The sequence below is a fragment of the Manacus candei genome, unplaced genomic scaffold (genome assembly GCF_025592945.1).
Source record: "Manacus candei isolate 608988 ecotype Guabito, Panama unplaced genomic scaffold, ASM2559294v1 h1tg000076l, whole genome shotgun sequence".
Taxonomy (NCBI): domain Eukaryota; kingdom Metazoa; phylum Chordata; class Aves; order Passeriformes; family Pipridae; genus Manacus; species Manacus candei.
The window spans coordinates 8253855-8267027 of record NW_026138124.1 but is presented as its reverse complement, the minus strand read 5'-3'; the positions used below and the strand labels follow the sequence as shown (position 1 = coordinate 8267027).

Below are 13173 nucleotides of genomic sequence, written 5' to 3'. Positions count from 1 at the left end.
AGCAGAGCTGAGGTGGCACAGAAAAACCCCTTTGTACTTTAACACTGGAACACGTCAACTGTTGGACTTTGAGTATCACAAGCCACACGTACACAGAGAACCAACTGTCATTTACTGGACTTTTCCTCTTGTATATCTCATCATCTGTCTGGATAATTCTTCCTTCTCCATTTTGCTTCACAAGTTTAAGAGCAAATACATTTTGCATCAAGCTATTGGCCTCTACTAAAGTCTGGCAAACATTGCATCAGCTTTGGAATAATGAAATGAAAGCTGTTAACTCTCTGGACAGTAGGAAGCACCTGCTGCCCAGGTACACTGACCATACCCTCCCTATGTGATCATTGAAATTTAGGGCTTTCAAGTCAGAATACCTGTGAAATTTGTCATCATCCAGAGGTCTACTGTAAAGCTCTTGAACTGATTGTTTATGTGAGAGCCAATTTTGAGCTCTGAGAATCCTCTGTAATAAAATAAGGAACAAATGAAAAAGAAGGAAGAATTACTGTGGCCTTAGGAAACCAAACTGCATTTTGTTCTTCCATTTTTGTCTTCCAGTTCTTTATCCTGAAGCATCACAGAGGAACAGAATTTAGCTTCTCAAAACACTTTCTACATTTAAAATAAGCTGAATTAATTGTCGAGGGGCACAGAGAGTGACAGATTTGCAGATATTACAAGGACTGCAAACTCAGTGTAGAGTTTTCTCCATGGAACTGCTTTTTGAACATGTACAAGTGCAAGTGGCTCCTGTCTTAAAGAGAGAAGGTCATTTCTGTGAACTGATCACTAACAAGCTCCTACAATACATTCTGCCAAGTCTGCCACTGAAATTCTGGATTTCAGTGTAGAGCAGTTCAGTGTTTTTAGGACAGGACAGACCATGTAGGCTGAATCCTGTGCCTGCTGCTGGCTGTCTCTGTGCCAAAGGGAACTGAACCCCCCCTGCAACCTGCACAGGCTCAGTTTCAGTGCGTTTCCAGTTTCACCTCAGCGACTTTTTCCTCCCAAAATATAAGGTGACTAACACGAAATCTAGTGTGACTAAAGGTCTGGGAGTGGCTCAGATCAGGAGCTGCAGATGAACACGTTGGCAGGGGTCAGAATTAGTCACACAGGGTGTATTAAAATGGTTCCATTAGTAATGAGTAACCAGTGCAGAGGTTCAGAGGGATAACAGGAAATTGCAACTCGGTGCCCTTTCCTATCATCGGAGAAGTGCTGAGCCACAGGATTGTTATGCAAATCCTGGCATGTGCCATCTCAGGAGGCAGCCTGCACACTGTGGTAGCATGTTTTTAAAGCTCTTTTCCAGACCAGAGTGCTAATAGATGTTTCATTCATCACTGTCCTGTTGCTTTGACATATTCCTGGCTGAGACCTGACCTTCTGCCTCTCCACAAACCGTCAGCTCAGTTGTTTACATCTTTCCCCGTTCCCCTTCTTGGAAAGGGCAAGACATTAAGTCCTGTTGAATACAACTCCTTGATTAGAAGTCAAACAAAATAAACGTCCACTCCTGCAACACTGGACACAAAGTTCATCCTTGGAGTGATTTTTTCCCCCCCCAACCAAATGTGACTTGGACACCTCCAAAATTTGGGCTTTTTCCTGCATTGAATAGTTTTACTTGAAAAACAGCATTGGCTTTCAGATGTTCAGGAATAGTTTTTTGTAAGATATTTACCAGTAGTGGAGTGATTTCACATTTTCCTAAGTTTTTTTCTTTGTTGGTTTGATTTGGGTTTTTGATTATTTGTTTTTTGGTTGGTTTTGGTTTGGTTGTTTTTTGTTTTTCAGGGTATGTACTTTCTTGATTGTTTTCTTTTTAAGGCTTTGGTTACTGAATTTGTTAAAAGCTGTCCAGCGGGAATCCTGTTAGAAGCCATTTCTCTACAAGGCTGCCACGATGACTTCAAACCTCAGGAAGGACTAAACACTCTGTTCCAAAGGTGCATCCTGATCCCAGGCCTGTTGTCACACAGTGATCTTGTGTCTAAATGAGGGTTGTGCACAGCAGAGATGCGAAACAACAGCAGCCCCTCAGGTCTGCAGAGCACCTTTACATCCTTGAATAGGTGAGGCATCATATGTTCAGAATGAGAGGGAAAACCTCGGGCTCATGCTTGTGGATAACTGGCATGCCTGGCCTAAGCAGGGATTGAGGTGGGAGAAGTGAGCTCGCTGTCCCTCGGGACACCATGAACAACTCAGGCCTTGAACTTCTGTGACTTCCAGCTTTGCTGGCTCACAGTGCCCACCTGCCCCTGGCCCTGCTGGGCCTGAGACCCTGGAATCATGGAATCACAGAATTGTTAAGGTTGGAAAAAACCTTTAAGATCATCAAGTCCAACCAGTCCCCCAGCACTGCCAAGTCTGCCACTGAACTATGTCCCCAAGTGCCACATCCAGTCATTTCTTGAACATTTCCAGGGATGGTGACTCAACCACTTCCTTGGGCAGCCTGTTCCAGCGCCTGAACACCCTTTCAGTTAACAGCTGTTTTCCTAACATCCAACTTAAACCTCCTCTGGTGCAACTTCAGACCCTTTCCTCTCATCCTTTCTTATTCCCTGGGAGCACAGCCCGACTGTCCCCCCCCTGCTCCACCGTCCTTTCAGAGAGCTGTAGAGAGCAATCAGGACCCCGCTGAGCCTCCTTTCCTGCAGGCTGAGCCCCCCCAGCCGCTCCTCATCACACTCGTGCTGCAGCCCCCTCCCCAGCTCCCTGGACACACTCCAGCCCCTCGATGTTCCTTCTTGTCGTCAGGGCCCCAAAACCGAACCCAGGATTCGAGGTGCGGCCTCACCAGCGCCGAGTACAGGGGAGTCAATCACTACCGTGCTCTTGCTGGCCACACTATTGCCGATACAAGCCAGGACGCCTTTGGCCTCGTTGGCCCCCTGGGCACACACCGCCTCTTGGCGACCCAGCTCCGCCCCCCTGTCCCGCCGTGTCCCAGCCCCTTCCGCGCCCCTTCCCGTTCCCGTTCCCGTTCCCTTCCCGTCCCCATTCCCGCCGTCTCCGCGCGCTCTTGGCGAGCTCTCCCGGCTCCGCCGGCGGCGCGGCGCGGGGGCGCCCCCTGGCGGATGGGCCGGCACTGCCGTCAGGGCGGCGCGGCCGCGGGCGGGACCCGCCGGGCGCGGGGCAGGAGCGCGGGGGGATCCTCGCCCAGGGGGAAGGCTGAGCCCCCCTGGCCCCACGGCCCCTTCGATCTGGGGGCGCAGAGCGGCCGCTGGGCCGCCTTCCAGAAGCGGCACGGGCTGAGCTGCGAGGAGGCGGCGCGGCTGCTGCTGGACGCGTAGTGAGTAGCGGGGCCGCGGTCCGGCCCCGGCCCGTGGGAGCATCGCTCTCCCGGCCGCACCTGCACGGGGTGCGCGGGCTTCGGGAGGTGCCGCGGAGGGCGGCGGGGGGACCCGGGGGGCGGGGAGGGGGCGCGGGCACCACGGAGAAAGTTGCTTTTTCTGCTAAAGCTTCCCCTGTTTTACGGCTCTCTGGGCAAAAATGCCCTGGGGGGGCACCGCGAGGCTCAGCCTCCAAATCTCCACCCAGTTTCCTGTGCTCGCTCTTTGCGAAGCGCTGCACATCATCGCCGCGCTGTAATCAGTAAGTGTCCGTGGCAGGGAAAATCTGAAAGGAAAATGGTTTTCCTTTGCGTTTTGCGATTGACCCGGCACGGTGAGTCTGCCCAGCTGCTAAGGAGGCAACTCAGACAGAGGGAGAGGCACAGGATGAGAAATTCCCTGATCATAAAGTTCCCCCGCAATTACAATCTGAAATAAAACACGTTTCAAATATTATGTAAAATCCAGCTATCTCTGCTTTTTCTAGCTTTTAAATGGAGCGATATTAGTGGTGCTGGAGGAGTTGTGGGGAAAATTGTGGGAAATTTCGGTTCTCAGTTCCAAGCAGGTTGTCCTGTGGTAATAACCCTGCTTTCTGTAGGGTCGTGCAGGACTCAGCTGCAGCCTGGGTGACACTGTGACCCGGACTGTGGTGGGGAGCTCTCTTGTACAGAGTAGAGAGTCCTCGAACTGCTGTTCTTCTTTCCTTTTCAGCATTTTAATTAAACCACAAAAGCAATTGCTGTCAGGACAAAAGCCATTCCCTACCTCACTCTGACACATGGTATTAAAATACATTTGAATGGATACATTTCCTGGTGTTCTGCAACTGCTCAAGGCAGACCTGAATAATGTGTATAGCCTTACTGCTCTCTTGGCCAAAAAAAGAGAGTATGATCACAAGAGCTCTGTTGTTTCTCTCTCCAGTGAACACAGAGGTTTGGTCAAGCACACAGGAGGCTGTCACTGTGGAGCTGTCCGCTTTGAGGTCTGGGCTTCACCACATCTGCACGTGTTCAACTGCAAGTGAGTTGTTTTGTTCCCTGTTCTCATACATGAATATCAGCTTGTCTGCTTTTGCAGCCTCAGAGCTAAAAGATGAGACAGCTGCAGAACACCCTCTGAGCTGTTTCCATCGGGTTTACCCTTAATTACATCCTGAACCAATGTGAGATCAACACCAGGGATTTCAGGTGCTGCTTCTCTGGGCAGGACTTCAGGTCTCACAGCCATGCTCATTCAGAAAGTGTCAGGAGAGATCTAGTGAGTGCAGGTGCTCAGCCATCTGCTTTATATTTCCTCTCAGTCAGTGGGCTCAGAGCACATTGATCCTTTTTTAACTTGGTCTTCTCAAGTGACATTACATCTCTGACCACATGTGCCTCAAACTAAAACACTCTGATTTCATTAGTGATCTCCCTTTGCCTGCAAGCTCAGGGGTGAACTTCTGAACTTTGCTTTCTTGTTTGCAAAGTAATTAATGTTGGCAAACTTGGCCAAGCATGGTCTGAAAGATTTTTCAGGGCTAGAGTATGACCTTAAAGAGCTGTGTATGTGAAGAATATAATGTTTGGTGTAGGAAGACACCTTAAGGGGGTACCTGTGTAGGGTCAGTCTGTTCCATGGGTGTGCTCAGCCAAACACTACTGACACCACGAGGCCACTTTCACCACTTACCTCTGTGAAGCCACCCAGGAGCCATTCTAACTGTCAGTGGAGTTTCTGTTGTCAAGAGGTCCCTGCTAGATCTGACTGCTGCACTACATCTTGTCCACTGCTTCCAGAAAGGTCTGCTTTTTCTTTTACAGTTGCAGCATTTGCACAAAGAAACAGAACAGACACTTCATTGTCCCAGCGTCGCGTTTCAAGCTGCTGCAGGTGAGAGTAAAACACAGTAAGAGCGTGGCCATGAGCTTGAGCAGTATAACCCAGTGTTAGCCTGGATCCAAGCAACACCCAGTTTTCTATCTTAAATTCGTGTGTGGCTGTTGGGGGGAAATGGCTGAATTTTATACTGTCTGGTGTGGGTGTGTTAGTGCATCTTATTTGGTGAGGTGATGTTGGAGCTCTTGCAGTTCTGAGGCTTGACTGTTATGGACATGTTTTTACATACAGAGCACAGGGGCTCAGAAAAGGAGCATGAATGCAGAACTCTGTGTATCAAGATAGGAAGGTGGTATTTTAAATTTTACATTTCTTAGCTATAGGCCTAAAGTAATTTATCCATGTATTTATATGGAAAACTTATTTATATAGAAAACTGCTTTTCATTGGCTTAGGGTGCTGATAATTTGACAACATACACCTTCAACACACACCGTGCCCAGCACACGTTCTGCAAGACCTGTGGTGTCCAGAGCTTTTATACTCCTCGTTCCAACCCAGATGGTTATGGTAGGTACAAAGAGGAAGCTGTGGTAACCAAACTGAACCACCAAGCACCCCTTGGGTAAAGCCTCCATTGGATGCCAACATGAAAGCAGGGAGCAGCATGTGTCTTAAGAGTTTGTCCCCAAAGTGTTAAACATCTGGAACTGCAGCCTGAACCTGTAGCTCCTCCATAAGAAAGTCTTACCTGTGATGTGTGGGCTTGTGCCTGGGACAGGATTCTCATCCAGGCTCCTCAGCCTTACAGCAATAGCATTTATATTCCCTGAGATGCCCCATCCACGGAGTGGTGCAGGCATCTCCCTCATTTCCTGAGAAGCAGGTTTCTATGTGCTCTTTCTTCAGGGATAGCTCCCCACTGCCTGGATGATGGCACTGTGCAGACCATTGTCACAGAGGATATCAATGGCAAGGAATGGGAGAAAGCAGTGGGGGAGCATAAGACCATCAGAGACATGTCAAAACCTTGACACAGCCTTCCAGCAACTGAACTTGGAGCACTGCTGTGGAACTGCAGTCTGGCATTTCCTGGGGGATGGATGGTGAAATCAATTTCTACACTACTGTTCTCTGTTCTCTGTTTCTTAAATAAATCTTTCTATGTTGATTGTCTCATTCCTTTGTGACTTTCAGCTGACAAACTGCCTCTGCTCTGTAAACCACTCCAGGGTTGCTAGTTTGGCACTTTGCCTCTAGCTGTGCTAAAGTTTAAGTCACCATATTAAAAGACCTAGTTACAGTCTGGCTCTCTTGCACCTCATTCCTACGTCCTGCTGAGACTCTTGTGAGTTGATCTTGAGCCCCGTGTTCTGAAGCAAGAAAAAATGCTCATGTTTCATGAGGGACACTCTGAGAAGGTGGAGCCTGCAACACAATACGTATGAAAGAAGCAGCAGCAGCAAAGATCAGTGCAATTAGAGAAATTTGTATTATTTCTGATGTTTTATTCAAAAGCATTGGCTTTTTAAAGTTCTGACTGAATAAGAAAGGTCTTTGTAGATCTGGTATCTGTGGAGATAGCGTGTTCTTTGGAAAGTTCCTCCTGATATCTCCATTTTATAAAAGCACCAAGAGATAGTTGCCAAGCAGTCCTTGCAGCTGTATCTTTTTGGGGAAATAGTTTGTGCCATATCTTCTCCAACGCAGAATACTCCTGCATTCAACTCCTAATTAAGTTAATCCAAATTTCTCATCCCAGTTAAGCTTCTACAGTGAGAAAACAGAGTAGCTGTTGAACCCTGTTCATCTCAAGGTATCTGGCAACAAGATACTCAGAAGGAAGTTCACATGCCTGGTTTCTGTAGCCTGGAGAATGCTACACAAAGAGCATCCCGTCCTCTCCAGCACATAACACAGGAGTCTCCTTTAGTCCTGAGCCTGGCATGGTCCTTTTTTTTTGGTCATTCTTTTCTCCTGGAGCTGTGAGCCATGTCCTGCTACAGGAGGCGCAGTGAATTGACCACCATGTACCGTGAGAAGAGCACGTAGAGGCGACGGAACCAGAGCAGTTGGCTGCGATGGCACCGCATGGCCCTCTGGAAGGAAAAAGAGTGGAGAGAGCATTACAAGAACCTTCCAGGCCTCGTGTGAGGGCAGTTTCCTAGGCCTCCTGTGAGGATCACTGCCAATTTATAGGACAGCCTGTTTTCAGTGAGCAGTGGGAGGTGGGAGGCTGCCTAATCCACGGGGCCTCTCTGCCCCTGTGTTTCTGGTGTTGTGCTGGCTGATGTTCAGAGGGTCCTGCTAGAAAGGACATTATCAGCTGCAGATTGGTGCTGAGACAGTGTATTTATCACTTATAACTCCTCCTCCCCACGTGATCTCATGCCTGAGTGTTCACATGCTGGGGAAGCAGGAACCTGATAGGTGAGTGTCTGGGAACATCCCTGCATTTCCTTCTGACCACACACTGCCAGCTGAAACCGAATATTTACAGAGCATCAGCAGAGAAAGGTCAGGTTTCAGAAACAAAAAACACATGGAAATAACGAACACCACCTCTATCTGAGCAGTTTCCATGTATAATTCTCCCTTTTAGCAGCCTCAAAAGCAGGAAAGTTCTGCAATTTGTGAATTAACAGCACTGTTTTCTGGGCAAACATTTTCATGCTATGGAAGGGGAGCTAATCAGATTCTGATACAGGGAACTGTGGACAAATGTGTGAGATCTCATGCAGCAAAATAAAATATGCATAGCAAAGAAGGGAACTCTTTGGACCACAAGCTGACAGGCTGTTTCTGTCTTTAGTTAGAGCTGTGGTCCAAGGATGCTGTTCCTGACATGGAGTCATGCCAATCTTTGACAGGCCATTCATATATTGGGAATATTAAGTTGGATCTAGTCTCCTCTGAAATGTATCCTGCATCCTGGATGCAGTGTAAAACTCAGTGCTCTGTGACTACTGGACACCTCTGAGCTGCAAATCAGCTCAGCCCCGTCCTGTCACACAGCACACGAGGTCACCTGTCTTGTCTGTTCATGTTTTACAAGTCACTGCAGACATTCCTTAGTGACATTTATAACCCACTTATGAAATTCCCCGTGAATGTGACACTTCTGACTAAAGTCTTCACAGTGATGACGAGCCATTCAGGCAGGTTAAGCAGGTGCCACAGGTCTCACCTTGGCTTGCTCAGTCTCCTCCTCTGAGAGGATGAACAGGGCATCCCCGGGCAGGAGGCAGGAAATGGGCACATCCAGGAAGGAAATGTACTTCCTCAAGAGATTCACTGACTCGAGCACGAGCACACGGCACCCTGCACAGAGGAAAGGGGAATTATTTCAAAACAACAGTACTTTAAGGTGCCCTTCTCTCTAGGCTTAGCAGGTCTTTGCAGGCTCCCCTGTGCTGCTGGATTTGGGATCCTGTTGCAAAAGGGGAGCAACTTTTCCTGATGCTTCCACTAGGATCTCTTTGTGCCCAGTGCATGTTTATGACCATTTGTACCGGTTCTTATTCAGTATATGACTATTTGTACTGGTTCTTGTTTTGTACAGTCTGTTGAAAGCTCCAATTCTTACCTACAGAATAAATATTTACATATCTCGGGAATGGCAGTATCAAATATTAACTCAGGCAGGCAGTTACACTTTAACAGAGTTCCACAATACATTGCTCAGATGTTTGTGATGAAGCAGAGGAAGGTAAAATGTATAAAGATTCTGCTGTTTGGAAGCTTTTTTTTTTCCTTTTTTAAAGATCCCCTTGAACTCGAAAGTTGATTGCTATTTTTTTTATGGCTAAATTGTCTTCACTGATGAGCTCGGAGCTACTGATGGTCCCATTTAGAGCCTGTAGCTCTCAAAGGAGCTGCTTTGGGATTTCCTGGGGCTTGGAAGCTGCTGTGATTATGCTCCACACTTCACTAATTGTATTAAAGTGTGACAGAAGAGGCCAAAGTAACAGTTTACACAGGTGGTCAGAAACACAATTCGATTCACAATTAGATTTTCTTCAGTGTGCCCTGAAACAGTGACATTACTCAAAGGAGACACAAGACAAAGCTGAGCTGCTGCAGAGGCTCCTGATGCACCATTTCAGTGTGTGAAGCCTGTGCTCAAGTCTAATAACTGCTTGAGCTGGTGGTGCTCAAATGCCTTTCAGCCCTACAATGTCAGCAGGACTCGTGTCCCTCTAAGGGCAAAGATTCTCCAGGACAGCAGCAGGAACAAAGAACTTTTCCCTACTTTGGACATTTGGTAGATTCCTCAGTTTAACCTCTACCAAGTCTGAGATAGGAAGGGAAAACCTGTTGCTCTACAATTTCCTGGAGATACAGGGGAAGCTCCCACAAGTCTCCAGGGTAGAGTCTGGCCCTCCAAGATGCCCCATCAGCACCACTCCTTTCCCAGCCAGGGGGCTGTGACACACTGAACCCAGGGACAAACAGCACACGTGGGACCATCCTGACAAATCCCCTCATAAGTGATTTGTGTCCCAGCCTCTTCCCAGTGATGCTGACTCATTTCACTGCAAAGAAAATGAGTCAGTCAAAGCCTGCAAGGGCAGGACATGGCAGCCCCCATAGACTCCCTCCAGCACATCTCTGAGATCTTTCAATTCCTTTCTTTCTTTTTTCTCCTTCAAGAAAAGATTCTTGCAACTTCCTAATAGCTTTTTCCACTCTCCAAAGAAAAACTGGTAACTCCTTATTTCAGCATCTCAGAGGGCTCCAGGGCCATGCTCCCCTTCCATTGATCCTGGGACGTGACTCCTCAGCAGGACGGACAGAGCACTCAAAGGAGTTCTTTTCTCCCGCTGTGGGCAGCGATGGGCAGGGGTAGAGGCCTCAAGAGGAACCACTGGCATTTCTATCCAGATAAAAGCTGACAGGAGTCTGTGCTGTGCCGGGACCCGGAGGAAAAGCCCTCCTGGATCTCCTGGCTCAGGGAGCCGCCGGGAGATGGCGGTGTCCGCCGGCTGCGGGAGCGGGACCCGCAGCGCTGCCCGCGGCGCTGCCCGGCCCGGCCGGCTCAGACCCCTCTGGCACCCTCTGCCTCCAACACCCTCCTGCCTTGACTGTGCCACTGCCGTGTGCCCACCCCCGTCCTCCCGCAGCCTCAGCCCCCAGCCCTGCAAGGTCACGGTGCTCCCTGAGCAGCAGCTGTGCGATGAGCTCTGCCAAGCTCCCCGCGGGGTCCCCCGGACGTGCGGGAATGCAGGGAGCCGTGGGACCAGCACGGATGGCTTGTGCCACTTCCTGACCGCGAGCCTGAGCCCCCGGCTCGCTCCCGGCCCACCTGGACAAGTGACAGCAGAGCAGTTGCTGTTTGGCTGCCATGGGTCTCAGCTGCTCCTGCAAAGGATGCTCTGCAGGGACAAGTGCTGCACTTGCTCACAAACAGAAGTGCCCTGAGGGTTCTTCTACTCCCACTGCAGAATTTCTTGTTTCCAAACTTGGAAGGAAACTTGTGATGTGCCACGAGTGGGGGAACTCTCTTCCCCCTTCTCTGCAGAGACCCTCTGGGCTGCTGCTGTGGGTAGTTTGAGAGAGAAGAATTAGTGCTGCACTGTGGCAGAGGAAAGGAATAGATATGGATCCTCTTGCTCTTGTCCTCAGCATTCCCACTGGCCACCTGTTTGCTTTTCAAACAAGGGAAGACAAGGCTAGAGCAAACATGGGGCAATGGATCTTTCCTTTCCTGGATGGTTGTTAATGGACTCTGGCAATGCCATGTGAATTCCTACTTGCAATGATGGGAAGAGAGGCCTGACACAGGGTTACCCACAACTGCCCTCTGAAGCCTGGACTGCTCTGTTAACAAAACATGCTCTCCCTTTCCTCATTTTTTTTCCTTGAGAAATATTAATTCATACAGCAATTGCACATTTTGTTCCCCAAAGCCCAGCAATAGGGGATAAAAACCACTGCAAATGATTTCTGTGTGGATCTATCTGACCTGCTGTGCCCTCCTCGGTCAGATCAGGCAAAGGGGTGGCATGGTGGCATTCAGCCTCCCAAAAAAAGGGCACTCTAAGAGCCTTCTGTGCCAGTGATATCACAAGGATATCCATGTGCTGACAGCAAAGCCTGTTCTGCATGGGAATGTGAGATGAAATGAAGCAGGGAAGGAATGTACACTCCAGGGAGAGATGAAAAAGGGTTCAGAGAAACAGGCTGTTCCCTGCCAAGCAGGGTGGGAGCAGTGCTGCCATCGAGGAGTCCACTCCTGTGACACCAGCAGGTGAAGCTTTTCAGAGCCTGTTGTGACTGTGTTAGGGAGCCAAACAGGTGTTCCAGCTGGAGGCCCTGAAACAGCAACTTAGCCAGAGGTCTCTGAGCTAACACTGGAATCCACGAAGTAACCTTGGGCAGCCTGGGAAAGAGAGAAAGGAAGCTGCTAACTCCAGTGGAGGAATACCTGTGATGAGTACCTACACCCAAAGATAAAAACAAGAAAGGGAAAACTGTTTTAGGCTAACACCACTTATCGAATATATACCGGTATATATTTAACAATAGTAGTGTGTTATTAAAAGGTTTGAAAGAAGTGTGTAAATTTAAAAAAATGTGTGTAACAGTGCAAAAGGTAGATCCCTGTGTGCCTCCTTTTCTGTACCGTAGAGATCATTGCACTAAGTGTAATAAAAGTGTGTTAATGTAAACATTGCATGACCTTTTCCACCATTTATCCAGGGACGATGAGGACGAAGAATAAAGCCTCGAACTTATACTGCAGTCAGATTGTCTTGTTTAACAACTAAAAGACGTTTCAAAAAGTGCAAAACTGCATTAGACAGATTTTCAGGCGTTGGCAACTGTGACCTGGGCAGGAGGGGATTAGCAGTGTAATACAACCTCTCTAGGTTGGCAGAAAGGGCAGGATCAATATAGCTCATGGATTAGGCCTGGAATAGAAGTGTGTGAAGCCTGCAGCCTGCTCGGCTTGGCTTTCTGCTTCCAAACCACTGAGGCAGCAGGTCTGCCTAGAATGAGGAGCTCCTGGGCAGATCTGTGCATGCTGCAGGCCTGCACTGCTCCTGAGGGATGGAAGCACACCAGCTCTTTTGGAAGAGCACTGGTTATAGCTGGAAGGGGCCAGTGGCAGGGGTGGGAGCATAGCCAGCAGCCGTCTTGACTCCCTGGGACAAGCCCAAGTATCTTGTGCCCAGGCTGGAGAACTTGATTACAGATTATAAAAAGCCTGTAGTGTTTATGATGGCTAAAGGCATTAGAAAGCAAAGCAGGATATTTAGGGTGCTCATTTGCATATCACTGAGGCAATGCAAGGCTTAGCTGGCTTTTGCATTTGCAGAGAGATTTTCTGTGGATTCCCTGGTCACATGGGCTTACACAGGTTCACCCACACATAGTTCCTTCTTACCAACAGCAGAGCAGCAAATTTCCATGGCCTCAACATGCCTTTCAGCTCTATCCAGACAGCCTCAATCCCAGCATCACTCTTGTTTCATTAAGCCCCTCTGATGCACAGCCCTGCACGCCTGCCAGATCAAATTATAAATACTGGGAATTTCAATGAGACTGGAACTATATTTGGAAAGGCTTAGCGTAAGCAGCAGCATGGGAGCTCCCCGTTCCTTTGGTGTTTGTAGGTCATGTCAGATGTGATGTAATCAGAGCAGCAAGGCTTTCACACAGCTCCAGGAGTCTCTTGATGCTGCTGGAGAAATGGAAGTGTTCTCTATACATGGGTTCTGTTTCAAACCTGAATGAATTTGAGGCTCAGCCCATACTCAGGACCATAGTGAATCTAACAGACCTGCATGAATAGCACATGAAAGTGGCTCAGTGTAGATGGGGCCTGACAGCCAGCAGTGACATCATCCACTGCAGGTCCTTGTCCTTTGTGCTGCACACAGAGCTCTGTTGCATCCCAGAGCTGAACAAAGAAAAGGTCCCAGGAAAGAAGCTGGCATTATACTGCTCTTTCATAAATTGGGGAGCTGAAGAGACTGGAGTCAGAACTCAGCTAAAGGGC

General features: G+C 48.6%; 2 protein-coding genes across 2 annotated transcripts in view; one reads left to right on the top strand and one right to left on the bottom strand.

Moving 5' to 3' along the window:
• Window positions 1-3074: 3074 nt before the first annotated feature.
• On the top strand, window positions 3075-6347 carry CENPV (centromere protein V). Its single transcript, XM_051809710.1, has 5 exons — window positions 3075-3304; window positions 4272-4370; window positions 5153-5222; window positions 5624-5738; window positions 6078-6347. Exons 1-5 carry the CDS (start codon window positions 3090-3092, stop codon window positions 6200-6202), a joined length of 624 nt encoding a protein of 207 aa, XP_051665670.1. The 5' UTR covers window positions 3075-3089; the 3' UTR covers window positions 6203-6347.
• Window positions 6348-6655: 308 nt separating this feature from the next.
• The window catches only part of PIGL (phosphatidylinositol glycan anchor biosynthesis class L), a 57378-nt gene continuing 50860 nt past the window's right edge, over window positions 6656-13173 (bottom strand). The window contains exons 6-7 of the mRNA XM_051809708.1: window positions 8356-8489; window positions 6656-7267 (exon numbers count right to left, since the gene is read on the bottom strand). Coding sequence (XP_051665668.1) covers window positions 7169-7267; window positions 8356-8489 — 233 coding nt within the window. The 3' untranslated portion in view covers window positions 6656-7168. The remainder of the gene's footprint in view (window positions 7268-8355; window positions 8490-13173) is intronic.